At 44.6% G+C, this 14,912-nt stretch overlaps 1 protein-coding gene across 1 annotated transcript in view; it reads left to right on the top strand.

The window, feature by feature from the left end:
* The window catches only part of LOC139581818 (iron-sulfur clusters transporter ABCB7, mitochondrial-like), an 87,986-nt gene that overhangs the window by 26,856 nt on the left and 46,218 nt on the right, over nucleotides 1–14,912 (top strand). The window contains exons 6-8 of the mRNA XM_071412005.1: nucleotides 6,803–7,071; nucleotides 9,372–9,460; nucleotides 11,913–12,000. Coding sequence (XP_071268106.1) covers nucleotides 6,803–7,071; nucleotides 9,372–9,460; nucleotides 11,913–12,000 — 446 coding nt within the window. The remainder of the gene's footprint in view (nucleotides 1–6,802; nucleotides 7,072–9,371; nucleotides 9,461–11,912; nucleotides 12,001–14,912) is intronic.

Raw genomic sequence — 14,912 nt, 5'->3', positions numbered from 1 at the left:
AATATCTTGGAACAGAATATTGTCACAGTCCAGGAGTCATTATAGAATCTATCTGGGAACCATTAAACAACAAGTATATCAAACCTAGTGTTAGCTCTGTGTCCCGTCCTCTCTGCTGTCACTCTGTGGCTGGTGAATAGATGCTGATGTCAACCTCTGTGTGAATAGACTAGAGGTCAGGGTGTGGGTGACCAGTCCTTTCTGTGAGCCCAGACTGCCTCCATCCTCTAACCGTGGCTCTGACTGCTGTTGAAACAAATAATGAACAACGTTCGTCGGCAGACAGTGCTGTTGGCAGCTAGCTAGACACCAGGATTCGCTCGAGGTGCTTAAAGTATTTGAATTTGGCATACTGAAATTCAAGTACTGGAATGCCTTGAAAATCTGACATTTTCTTAAGTTGGTACTTGAAAAGTGCTTGAATTAAAATGAGAGGAGAACAGAAAAATGTTACATTTTAAAATGAAAAATATTTAAGAAAATATTAGCTTTGCGAATTCCCAGGCATACTACAGAATTGTATTTCCGCATGTGTTTGGCGCTCTGGTTGCCAGGCGACCCACACTGCCTCCCAGCCAGGCAGATACAGAACTGACTAATTAGGCCAGGTGAGATCGCTCATTCTGACCACACTGCCTCTCAGCCAGGCAGATTCAACCCTGCCTGCAGGATATTGACGTTTATGAATAGTAGAGGGGTTCTGCCAGACCCATCCGGGGATGTAGTAGAGGGGTTCTGCCAGACCCATCCGGGACTGTAGTAGAGGGGTTCTGCCAGACCCATCCGGGACTGTAGTAGAGGGGTTCTGCCAGACCCATCCGGGGCTGTAGTAGAGGGGTTCTGCCAGACCCATCCGGGGATGTAGTAGAGGGGTTCTGCCAGACCCATCCGGGGCTGTAGTAGAGTGGTTCTGCCAGACCCATCCGGGGATGTAGTAGAGGGGTTCTGCCAGACCCATCCGGGGATGTAGTAGAGGGGTTCTGCCAGACCCATCCGGGGATGTAGTAGAGGGGTTCTGCCAGACCCATCCGGGGTTGTAGTAGAGGGGTTCTGCCAGACCCATCCGGGGTTGTAGTAGAGGGGTTCTGCCAGACCCATCTGGGGATGTAGTAGAGGGGTTCTGCCAGACCCATCCGGGGATGTAGTAGAGGGGTTCTGCCAGACCCATCCGGGGATGTAGTAGAGGGTTCTGCCAGACCCATCCGGGGATGTAGTAGAGGGGTTCTGCCAGACCCATCCGGGGATGTAGTAGAGGGGTTCTGCCAGACCCATCTGGGGATGTAGTAGAGGGGTTCTGCCAGACCCATCCGGGGATGTAGTAGAGGGGTTCTGCCAGACCCATCCTGGGATGTAGTAGAGGGGTTCTGCCAGACCCATCCGGGGATGTAGTAGAGGGGTTCTGCCAGACCCATCCGGGGATGTAGTAGAGGGGTTCTGCCAGACCCATCCTGGGGATGTAGTAGAGGGGTTCTGCCAGACCCATCCGGGGATGTAGTAGAGGGGTTCTGCCAGACCCATCCTGGGATGTAGTAGAGGGGTTCTGCCAGACCCATCCGGGGCTGTAGTAGAGGGGTTCTGCCAGACCCATCCGGGGATGTAGTAGAGGGGTTCTGCCAGACCCATCCTGGGATGTAGTAGAGGGTTCTGCCAGACCCATCCGGGGATGTAGTAGAGGGGTTCTGCCAGACCCATCCTGGGATGTAGTAGAGGGGTTCTGCCAGACCCATCCGGGGATGTAGTAGAGGGGTTCTGCCAGACCCATCTGGGGATGTAGTAGAGGGTTCTGCCAGACCCATCCGGGGATGTAGTAGAGGGTAAATGCCGCTTACACAATATTTTTTTTTTTTGCATTTACTCACCTTTCTATATTGATAATTATCTTATACCCACTTGCCCTAGCGTTGATCAGTGTTCAGAACGCTAAATGTTATTAATCTTGAGTTCTAATCGTGTCTAACTCTGATTGACTTACCTCTGTGAACGAGTGGAATCATGATATATTATAACTAGCTAGCTAGAAGGAGGAAGTTAGAAGCTAATCTTGAACAGAGCCTGACCACAGCAAGAGAAGTTGACTGATATTAAGCTAGCTACCTAGCTATAATCAGAAGTTGGGTTACTATAAATTCTCATAACAAAATACCTTTTTGCAGTGAGTAGTGAGATAGACAGTGGTGTTAGGCTGCAATGAAGGAGGCAAAGGAGAGACACAGAGATGCATTGAAACAAGCAGGGAGAGAGGTTAGTAGTACAGTGGTTCCCAAACTTGGGTTCCCCTAAAAATTTAAATAGGGTCCCCTGAAAGAATCTTTAAATAGAAGGGCCTTTTACGCTGTCAGAATTCACTTTCATGTCATTATGTGTCAGTCAACATCATCAGTCCTGACTTACCACTAATGTATGTAGTGAAACACGTAATATTGAGTAGAGATTGTAAGGTAGTGATGTTGTACGTTAGTGTTTTCCCCATTGAGAATGTGGTGAAATACTGCCATCTGGTGGTGACTTGAAATAATTGCATAATAGGAACTGTAAGAAATTGATGGTCCTTGAAAATAAATATTAGTGTTTGAAAAAGCACTTAAGTCCTTGAATTTGACTTGCCACTGTCTGTACGAACCCTGTAGACACTAGCAGGGATCATCAACTAGATTCAGCTTCTCTACAATTTCTTTCTTGAGCGGATGGACGGGGGGCCGAATCATAATTACAAATAGATTTGACATATTTTAGATTAGATTTGAAATAAATTGACCGCAAGAAGCCCAAACATACACTACCGGTCAAAAGTTTTAGAACACCTACTCATTCAAATGTTTTTCTTTTCTTTTTACTATTTTCTACATTGTAGAATATTAGTGAAGACAAACTATGAAATAACACATATGGAATCATGTAGTAACCAAAAAAGTGTTACTCAAATCAAAATATATTTGAGATTCTTCAAATAGCCACCCTTTGCCTTGATGACAGTTTTGCACACTCTTGGCATTCTCTCAACCAGCTTCATGAGGTAGTCACCAGAAATGCATTTCAATAAACAGGTGTGCCTTGTTAAAAATTTATTAGGAATTTCTTTCCTTCTTAATGCGTTTGAGCAAATCAGTTGTATTGTGACAAAGTATGGGGGGGTATACAGACGATAGCCCTGTTTGGTAAAAGTCCATATTATGGCAAGAACAGCTCAAATAAGCAAAGAGAAACTCACCCAGAAGTGGTGCTCCTAGTTCCAAACTTAAATCAGTTTTACCAAATTTTTACCAGCATGTCACATGTGCAACCAGAGAAAAGAAAATCCTAGACCACCTTTACTCCACACACACAGATACATACACAGCTCTCCCACACCCTCCATTTGGCAAATCTGCCCATAATTCTATACTCCTGATTCCTGTTTACAAGCAAAAACTAAAGCAGGAAGTACCAGTGACTCCTTCTATACGGAAGTGATCAGACGACGCGGATGCTACACTACAGGACTGTTTTGCTAGCACAGACTGGAATATGTTCCGGGATTCCTCCAATGGGATTGAGGAGTATACCACCTCAGTCATCGGCTTTATCAATAAGTGCATCGACGACGTCGTCCCCACAGTAACTGTACGTACATATCCCAACAGAAGCCATGGATTACAGAAAACATCCACATCGACCTAAAAGCTAGAGCTGCCGCTTTCAAGGAGCGGGAGACTAATCCGGACGCTTCTAAGAAATCCCGCTATGCCTTCAGACAAACCATCAAACAGGCAAAGCTCAATACACCGGCTCTGATGCTCGTCGGATGTGGCAGGGCTTGAAAACTATTACAGACGCGAACTGCCCAGTGACGCGAGCCTACCACACTGGCTAAATGCCTTTTATGATCACTTTGAGGCAAGCAACACTGGAGCATGCACGAGAGCACCAGCTGTTCTGGATGACTGTGTGATAACACTCTCAGTAGCCGATTTGAACAAAACCTTTAAACAGGTCAACATTCACAAAGCCGCTGGGCCATACGGATTACCAGGACGTGTACTCCGAGCATGTGCGGACGTGTACTCCGAGCATGCGCGGACCAACTGTCAAGTGTCTTCACTGACATTTTCAACTTCTCACTGAACGAGTCTGTAATACCTACATGTTTCAAGCAGACCACCATAGTCCCTGTGCCCAAGGAAGCGAAGGTAACCTGCTTAAATGATTACCGCCCCATAGCACTCATGTCGGTAGCCACGAAGTGCTTTGAAAGGCTGGTCATGGCTCACATCAACAGCATTATCCCGGCCACCCTAGACCCACTCCAATTCACATACCGCCCCAACAGATCCTCAGATGACACAATCTCAATCGTACACTTCCCTTTATCAACTGGACAAAAGGAACACCTATGTGAGAATGCTGTTCATTGACTACAGCTCAGCGTTCAACACCTTAGTGCCCACTAAGCTCATCACTGAGCTAAGGACTCTGGGACTAAACACCTCCCTCTGCAACTGGATACTGGACTTCCTGACGGACCACCCCCAGGTGGTAAGAGTAGGCAACAACACGTTTGCCACGCTGATCCTTAACACTGGGGCCACTCAAGGGTGTGTACTTAGTCCCCTCCTGTACTCCCTGTTCACACAAAACTCCAACATCATCAAGTTTACTGACGACACAACAGTGGTAGGCCTGATGACAGACAACAATGAGACGGCCTATAGGGAGGTGGTCAGAGACCTGGCAGTGTGGTGACAGGACAACAATCTCTCCCTCAATGTGAGCAAGAAAAAGGAGTTGATCGTGAACTACAGGAAAAGGCGGGCTGAACACGCCCCCATTAACATCGACCGGGCTGTAGTGGAGCAGGTCAAGAGTTTCAAGGTCCTTGGTGTCCGCATCGCCAACAAACTATCATGGTCCAAACATACCATGACAGTCATGAAGAGGGCACCTCAAAACCTTTCCCCCCTCAGGAGATCGAAAAGATTTGGCATGGGTCCCCAGATCCTCATAATGTTCTACAGCTGCACCATCGAGAGCATCCTGACTGGTTGCCTCACCACCCTGGTATGGCAACTGCTCGGCATCTGACCGTAAGGCGCTACAGAGGGTAGTGCGAACGGCCCAGTACATCCCTGGGGCCAAGCTTCCTGCCATCCAGGACCTATATAATAGGTGGGGAAAGCACATATTTTCCTCTGCTGCCGTACTGGAGTGCCAGGTCTTTGACCAAATGGCTCCTCAGCAGCTTCTACTCCCAAGCCATTAGACTGCTGAACTATTAATACAACCGGACAATTTACCTTGACACCCCCCCCCCCCCCCCCCTCCCTTTTGTACACTGCTGCTACTCACTGTTTATAATCTATGCATAGTCACTGCACCCCTACCTACATGTACAAATGACCTCAACTAACCTGTACCCCTGCACACTGACTCGGTACCGGTGCCCCCTGTATATAGCCTCGTTATTCTTATTGCGTTACTTTTTACTTTAGTGTACTTGGTAAATATTTTCTTAACCAGCAGTGCAGTTCAAGAAGAGTTAAGGGCTTTTAAGTAAGAATTTCTTGGTAAAGTCTAAACTTGTTGTATTCAGCGCATGTGACAAATACAGTTTGATATCAGAAAAGACAGTCCATTACTTTAAGACATGAAGGTCAGTCAATATGGAACATTTCAAGTACTTTGAAAGCTTCTTCAAGTGCAGTCGCAAATACCATCAAGCGCTATGATGAAACTGGCTCTCATGAGGACCACCACAGGAATGGAAGACCCAGAGTTACCTCTGCTGCAGAGGATAAGTTCGATAGAGTTACCAGTCTGGCCTGGGCCGGGACTGTCTCTATTATTATTATTATTACACGGCCTGGCCTGGGCCGGAACTGTCTCTATTATTATTATTATTACACGGCCTGGCCTGGGCCGGGACTGTCTCTATTATTATTACACGGCCTAGCCTGGCCGGGACTGTCTCTATTATTATTATTATTATTATTATTATTATTACACGGCCTGGCCTGGGCCGGAACTGTCTCTATTATTATTATTATTATTATTATTATTATTATTACACGGCCTGGCCTGGGCCGGGACTGTCTCTATTATTATTATTATTATTATTATTATTATTATTATTACACGGCCTGGCCTGGGCCGGGACTGTCTCTATTATTATTACACGGCCTAGCCTGGCCGGGACTGTCTCTATTATTATTATTATTATTATTATTATTATTATTATTATTATTATTATTACACGGCCTGGCCTGGGCCGGGACTGTCTCTATTATTATTATTATTATTATTATTACACGGCCTGGCCTGGGCCGGGACTGTCTCTATTATTATTATTATTATTATTATTACACGGCCTGGCCTGGGCCGGGACTGTCTCTATTATTATTATTATTATTATTACACGGCCTGGCCTGGGCCGGGACTGTCTCTATTATTATTACACGTCCTGGCCTGGGCCGGGACTGTCTCTATTATTATTATTATTATTATTATTATTATTACACGGCCTGGCCTGGGCCGGGACTGTCTCTATTATTACACGGCCTGGCCGGAACTGTCTCCTCTCTGATAAACTCAGGCTAGATTTGTCAGCCATGTCCATTTTGAGCCAGACCTGGGTCCTAATAGTATTTTTTTATTTGTTCAAATACTTGAGGTTCACTTCATTTGTCTTGCCTAGTTTAATCAAATCAATGGATCTCCATTTTTGTCTTTACCTGATAACTACAAAGGTTGGCTTGCCCTTCTCCTCGCTGAGCTCCGCCCCTATGTAGCCAACGCCGTGATGAAATCCTCTCTTTCCTTCTTCCCCCAGACGGTGTGTCCCGTGCCGGTTCGGCCCTCTTCAACGAGCTGCGTAACGCCGTGTTTGGGAAGGTGGCCCAGAATTCCATCCGGCGTATCGCCAAGAACGTGTTCCTACACCTCCACAGCCTGGACCTGGGCTTCCACCTGTCCCGACAGACGGGGGCGATGTCTAAGGCCATTGACAGGGGCACCAGGGGCATCTCCTTCGTCCTCTCTGCTATCGTCTTCAACCTGGGACCCACTGTTTTTGAGATGGGGCTGGTCTCTGCTATCCTGGTGGGTAAAGTTCCCCTGCCTCCGTATATCCATACTGTCATGTTTGGTGAACATTAGTCTGTTAGTTTGACAGGAGAGTAGGAGGATATATTCCTGTACCAACACTGCCCCTGAGTACCAACACTGTACCAACACTGCCCCTGAGTACCAACTCTGCCCCACGTTTTGGTTCCCTAGTTGATCCTGCGTTTTGAGTTCCCTAGTTGATCCTGCGTTTTGAGTTCTCTAGTTGATCCTGCGTTTTGAGTTCCCTAGTTGATCCTGCGTTTTGGTTCCCTAGTTGATCCTGCGTTTTGGTTCCCTAGTTGATCCTGCGTTTTGAGTTCCCTAGTTGATCCTGCGTTTTGAGTTCCCTAGTTGATCCTGCGTTTTGAGTTCCCTAGTTGATCCTGCGTTTTGAGTTCCCTAGTTGATCCTGCGTTTTGAGTTCCCTAGTTGATCCTGCGTTTTGAGTTCCCTAGTTGATCCTGCGTTTTGAGTTCCCTAGTTGATCCTGCGTTTTGAGTTCCCTAGTTGATCCTGCGTTTTGAGTTCCCTAGTTGATCCTGCGTTTTGAGTTCCCTAGTTGATCCTGCGTTTGAGTTCCCTAGTTGATCCTGCGTTTTGAGTTCCCTAGGTGATCCTGCGTTTTGAGTTCCCTAGGTGATCCTGCGTTTTGAGTTCCCTAGGTGATCCTGCGTTTTGAGTTCCCTAGGTGATCCTGCGTTTTGAGTTCCCTAGGTGATCCTGCGTTTTGAGTTCCCTAGGTGATCCTGCGTTTTGGTTACCTAGGTGATCCTGCGTTTTGGTTACCTAGGTGATCCTGCCCTGCGCTTCTCGATTGTCCTACGGGAAAGATGCAGATGTGAAAACAGTGAGCTGTTTTATAAGTTAGTACATGATTATGGGCAAAAATATTAGAGAATATTCACTTTAAACTCCTACGGTCGATGTTAGCACCCTCTTGGAAATCGAATTATCATAATACAATCCCCATACATATCTGCCTGTTTAAGAGATCTGTTGTTTTTGCATTGGATTTGTCTCAATCCACCACATCTGCCGATGTAGACTTCATCTGGTGAAAAGTGTCAGGGCTAGAGCTGGGGTTTGTCAGATCATCAGACATCCCAAAATTTGGACTTCTCTCAAAATCGTCTATTAGCGTCCGACTGGTTTGGGTGACTCAGGAACACGATGGTGTTCTCTGTTTTGCTCTACAACCCCCACAAGCGTCTTGGGACTCGTCTGAAGTCGGTACAGCTGATCTGCCGACTTCTGTCTGAACAGTTTGGGCTATACTGACGTGGTGAGACTCTCACGAACATGTACATGTTGGTGGTTTTGGACATCTAGGATGCCCACAGGCCTTGAGACTTGTCTGAAGGTCTCCAGGTACCAGTTAAACATTTTATGGAAGTACACTACATGACCAAAAGTATGTGGACACCTGCTCGTCCAACTTCTCATTCCAAAATCATAGGCATTAATATGGAGTTGGTCTTGCTGCTATATGGGAAGGCTTTCCACTAGATGTTGGAACATTGCTGCGGGGACTTGCTTCCATTCAGTCACGAGCATTATAGTGAGGTCAGGCACGGATGTTGGGCTTTTAGGCCTGGCTCAGTCGACGTTCCAATTCATCCCAAAGGTGTTCGATTAGGTTGAGGTCAGGGCTCTGTGCAGGCCAGTCAAGTTCTTTCACACCGATCTAGACAAACTATTTCTGTATGGACCTCGTTGTGCACGGGGGCATTGTCATGCTGAATGATAGCTTGGTAATGTCTATATTATAATGTGTTATCTACATGGTGAGACTAATGGCAGTCTTGTTCTTCTCCTGATGTTCTGCTCTGTTCTATCTACAGTAATACGTTGTAATGATAGCTTGGTAATGTCTTTATTATAATAGTGTTATCTACATGGTGAGACTAATGGCAGTCTTGTTCTTCTCCTGATATTCTGCTCTGTTCTAGCTACAGTAATACGTTGTAATGATAGCTTGGTAATGTCTTTATTATAATAGTGTTATCTACATGGTGAGACTAATGGCAGTCTTGTTCTTCTCCTGATATTCTGCTCTGTTCTAGCTACAGTAATACGTTGTAATGATAGCTTGGTAATGTCTTTATTATAATAGTGTTATCTACATGGTGAGACTAATGGCAGTCTTGTTCTTCTCCTGATATTCTGCTCTGTTCTAGCTACAGTAATACGTTGTAATGATAGCTCGGTAATGTCTTTATCCACCTCCAGTTTAATGTATTTCACCCTCTTTACTCTTTACAATATTTAAAATGTCTCTCTCTCTCTCTCCTCAGTATTATAAATGCGGGTTGGAATTTGCTGCGGTGACTCTGGGTACTCTGGGAGCGTATACAGCCTTCACCGTTGCTGTCACACAGTGGAGGTACTGTTGTTGTTGTTGACAGATGACCTTCGCTACTTGTTGGTGTTCATTGTACTAGGTAAACACAGGGCCTTCAGAAAGTATTCAGACCCATTGACTTTTTCCACATTTTGTTGTGTTACAGCCTTATTCTAAAATAGATGATGATTTTTTTAAATGTATCCATCTTCAGACAATACCCCAGAATGACAAAGCGAAAACAGTTAAAACATTTTTTTTTGCAAATGTATTAAAAATGAACATGCCTTATTTACATAAGTATTCAGACCCTTTGCTATGAGACTTGAAATTGAGAGACATGAAAATAGCTGTGCAGCGACGCTCCCCATCCAACCTGACAGAGCTTGAGAGGATCCCCAGATAAGAATTTGAGAAACTCCCCAAATACAGGAGTGCCAAGCTTGTAGCGTCAAACCCAGGAAGACTCAAAGCTGTAATCGCTGCCACAAGTGCTGCAACAAAGTACTGAGTAAAAGGAGTGAATACATACAGTACCAGTCAAAAGTTTGGACACACCTACTCATTCAAGGGTTTTTATTTATTTGTATTATTCTCTACATTGTAGAATAATAGTGAAGACATCAAAACTATGAAATAACACTTATGGAATCATATAGTAACCAAAAAAGTGTTAAACAAATCAAAATATATGTTATATTTGATATTCTTCAAAGTAAGCCACCCTTGACAGCTTTGCACACTGTTTTCTCTCAACCAATTTCATGAGGTAGTCACCTGGAATGCATTTCAATTAACAGGTGTGCCTTGTTAAAAGTGAATTTGTGGAATTTCTTTCCTTCTTAATGCGTTTGAGCCAATCAGTTGTGTTGTGACAAGGTAGGGGTGATATACAGAAGATAGCTCTATTTGGTAAAAGACCAAGTCAAATAAGCAAAGAGAAACGACAGTCCATCAATTCTGTATAACTTCAAGGTCAGTCACAAATTGCAAGAACTTTGCGACTGTTCTTGAAGTTGCTTCAAGTGCAGTCGCAAAAACCATCAAGCGCTGTGATGAAACTGGCTCTCATGAGGACCGACACAGGAAAGGCAGACCCAGAGTTACCTCTGCTGCACAGGATAAGTTCATTAGTTACTAGCCTCAGATTGAAGCCCAAATAAAAGCTTCACAGAGTTCAAGTAACAGACACATCTCAACATCAACTGTTCAGAGGAGACTGTATGAATCAGACCTTCATGTTCAAATTGCTGCAAAGAAGCCACCACTAAAGGACACCAATAATAAGAAGACACTTGCTTGGGCCAAGAAACGCAAGCAAAAAAAAATCGAATCAATTTTTATTTGTCTCATACACATGGTTAGCAGATGTTAATGCGAGTGTAGCGAAATGCTTGTGCTTCTAGTTCCGACAGTGCAGTAATGTCCATTACAAGGTAATTGTTAGATATCAGACCAATGGAAATCTGTCCTTTGGTCTGAAGAGTCCAAATTTGTGGTTTTTGGTTCCAACCGCCGTGTCTTCGTGAGACGCAGTGTAGGTGAACGGATGTCCGCATGTGTGGTTCCCACCGTGAAGCATGGAGGAGGAGATGTGATGGTGCTTTGCTGGTGACGCAGTCAGTGACACATTTAGAATTCAAGGCACACTTAACCAGCATGGCTACCACAGCATTCTGCAGCGATACACCATCCCATCTTGTTTGGGCTTAGAGGAACTATCATTTGTTTTTCAACAGAACAATGACCCAACACGCCTCCAGGCTGTGTAAGGGCTATTTGACCAAGAAGGAGTGATGGAGTGCAGCATCAGATGACATGGCCTCCACAGTCACCCAACCTCAACCCAATTGAGATGGTTTGGGATGAGTTGGACCGCGGAGTGAAGGAAAAGCAGGCAACAAGTGCTCAGCATATGTGGCTACTCCTTCAAGACTGTTGGAAAAGCATTCCTGGTGATGCTGGTTGAGAGAATGCCAAGAGTGTGCAAAGCTGTCAAAGCAAAAGGTGGCTACTTTGAAGAATCAAAAAAAAAAATCTACAATTTTTTTGGTTACTACATGATTCCATATGTGTTATTTCATAATGTTGATGTCTTCACTATTATTCTACAATGTAGAAAATAGTAAAAATCAAGAAAAACCCTTGAATAAGTAGGTGTGTCCAAACCTTTGACTGGTACTGTAGGTAAATGTAATATTTTCAGTTTTTTTTATTTTTATAAATTAGTTTAAAAAAAATCTAAAACCCTGTTTTTTGCTTTGTCATCATGGGGTGTTATGGGGTGTTGTGTTATGGGGTGTTGTGTTATGGGGTGTTGTGTTATGGGGTGTTCAACATTGATGGGGGGAAAAGGATAACGTAACAAAATGGAAAAAGTCAAGGGGTCTGAATACTTACCTAGCTATAGCTAGCAGTTTAGAAAAGCTGAAGCTACCTTTTCCTTTGAGTTCTTCCCAGCTGTGTAACCCTTGTCGTCCATCTTGTTCTCCAGGACTCGGTTCAGGATAGAGATGAACAAGGCCGACAACGAGGCAGGAAACGCTGCTATTGACTCTTTACTCAACTATGAGACCGTTAAGGTGAGACCGGTTCTCTCTCCACCTCTCTCCTTCTCCATCTTTCTTCTCCTCCTTAATAGTCTGCTGCTCAATGACATGGACCATGTTATTTGGAGGAAATAATTAATGTGAATATCTGTTGTAATAAACCATGTGTGATATGGAACCCTGTGTGATATGGAACCCTGTGTGGTATGGAACCCTGTGTGGTATGGAACCCTGTGTGGAATGGAACCCTGTGTGGAATGGAACCCTGTGTGGTATGGAACCCTGTGTGGAATGGAACCCTGTGTGGAATGGAACCCTGTGTGGTATGGAACCATGTGTGGAATGGAACCCTGTGTGGTATGGAACCCTGTGTGGTATGGAACCCTGTGTGGTATGGAACCCTGTGTGGTATGGAACCCTGTGTGGAATGGAACCCTGTGTGGTATGGAACCCTGTGTGGAATGGAACCCTGTGTGGAATGGAACCCTGTGTGGAATGGAACCCTGTGTGGAATGGAACCCTGTGTGGAATGGAACCCTGTGTGGAATGGAACCCTGTGTGGAATGGAACCCTGTGTGGTATGGAACCCTGTGTGGAATGGAACCCTGTGTGGAATGGAACCCTGTGTGGAATGGAACCCTGTGTGGAATGGAACCCTGTGTGGAATGGAACCCTGTGTGGAATGGAACCCTGTGTGGAATGGAACCCTGTGTGGTATGGAACCCTGTGTGGAATGGAACCCTGTGTGGAATGGAACCCTGTGTGGTATGGAACCCTTTGTGGAATGGAACCCTGTGTGGAATGGAACCCTGTGTGGAATGGAACCATGTTCCAGTGACCACGGGCCAGCTGGGATTCCATTAGTCTTTATTTTAGGATTGTTTTTTACAATACAACACTTCCACGTACAAACTAAAACAGACACGCACACAAACATCCACAATATCCCCCCCTGCCCAGACCCCCCCCTGCCCAGACTTCCACAATATCCCCCCTGCCCAGACCCCCCCCCCCGTTCTCACTCTCTCTGCCTCCAACTGCACCATTTGTCTCCAGCACTTTGAACATTTAGACATTTTAACAATGGAGGATTGGTTGATTTCCAGTGTTTTTAAGTATACATTTTTTCAAGATGTTTGACCAGGAAACTGGTCCAACCCATCGGCACCCCCACATGTCTTGAACCATGCAGACAGATTAAAAGCCAACTGTATAACTCTGCCCCTTAACTTTTGGACTTGCTACCATTACCAGAAGACATGAATCATTGGTACTGACTCTGCCGTTGTGCTGTAGAATTGGGGAATTTTGTCTCTTGTATAATAAATTCTCTACATTTAGTTTATACTGGATGAAGCATCCATTTCCATTAGCTGTAATTTCATGAGTTATGTTCCAACTTTCCCTCCATCTTGTGTCAACATCAGTTATTTTAATGTCTAGGTTCCAATAGTTTATAATAAAAAACATTCTAAGTTATTGTTAGTTGAATATGCTTTCTGCAAGGTTTTCTATGTCTTACCTATCATACCTATCTTACCTATCCTTTTCTGACTCAAATTCCCTCACGATTTCAAATCAACATTTCATGATATGTAACTAAGTTGCATGCATTTCAGAATATCTATACCGAACAAAAACATTTAGGGTTGATCCTACACATTTTTCAGACGCACAAAAAGCTTATTTCTCTCCAATGTTGTGCACACATTTGTTTACATTCACGTTAGTGAACATTTCTCCTTTGATAATCCATCCACCTGACCAGCTGTGGCATATCAAGAAGCTGATTAAACAGCATGATCATTACACAGGTGCACCTTGTGCTGGGGACAATAAAAGGCCTCACAACATAGTGCCACATGTTTTGAGTGAGCGTGTAATTGGCATGCTGACTGCAGGAGTGTCCAGATCTTTTGCCATAGAATGTAATGTTCATTTCTCGACCATAAGCCTCCAACGTTGTTTTAGAGATTTTGTCAGTACGTCCAACCAGCCTCACAAACGTAGATCACGTGTAACCATGCCAGCACAAGATCTCCACATCAGGCTCCAAGGATTGTTCCGTAGGGTTGTGTTTTTAGGGAGCGATATTGTTCCGTAGGGTTGTGTTTTTAGGGAGCGATATTGTTCCGTAGGGTTGTGTTTCTAGGGAGCGATATTGTTCCGTAGGGTTGTGTTTCTAGGGAGCGATATTGTTCCGTAGGGTTGTGTTTCTAGGGAGGGATATTGTTCCGTAGGGTTGTGTTTTTAGGGAGCGATATTGTTCCGTAGGGTTGTGTTTTTAGGGAGCGATATTGTTCCGTAGGGTTGTGTTTCTAGGGAGCGATATTGTTCCGTAGGGTTGTGTTTCTAGGGAGCGATATTGTTCCGTAGGGTTGTGTTTCTAGGGAGCGATATTGTTCCGTAGGGTTGTGTTTTTAGGGAGCGATATTGTTCCGTAGGGTTGTGTTTTTAGGGAGCGATATTGTTCCGTAGGGTTGTGTTTTTAGGGAGCGATATTGTTCCGTAGGGTTGTGTTTTTAGGGAGCGATGTTGTTCCGTAGGGTTGTGTTTCTAGGGAGCGATATTGTTCCGTAGGGTTGTGTTTCTAGGGAGCGATATTGTTCCGTAGGGTTGTGTTTCTAGGGAGCGATATTGTTCCGTAGGGTTGTGTTTTTAGGGAGCGATATTGTTCCGTAGGGTTGTGTTTTTAGGGAGCGATATTGTTCCGTAGGGTTGTGTTTTTAGGGAGCGATATTGTTGCGTAGGGTTGTGTTTCTAGGGAGTGTGATTGGTTCTTGTAGAATCCGTTTAATTTTGTTCCATATTGTTCTAAACTATGAAGTTAATGTTCTCAGCTTTATCTTTTGAAAATACACATTTTTCAGATTCAGAGATTGTATTTAGTAGTCAAATGTACAGGATTGCAGGTGTTATTACACCCCTGAGAATCAGTGTCATGG

Source organism: Salvelinus alpinus, chromosome 7 (genome assembly GCF_045679555.1).
Source record: "Salvelinus alpinus chromosome 7, SLU_Salpinus.1, whole genome shotgun sequence".
Classification (NCBI taxonomy): domain Eukaryota; kingdom Metazoa; phylum Chordata; class Actinopteri; order Salmoniformes; family Salmonidae; genus Salvelinus; species Salvelinus alpinus.
This window is presented reverse-complemented; position numbering and strand designations above follow the sequence as displayed.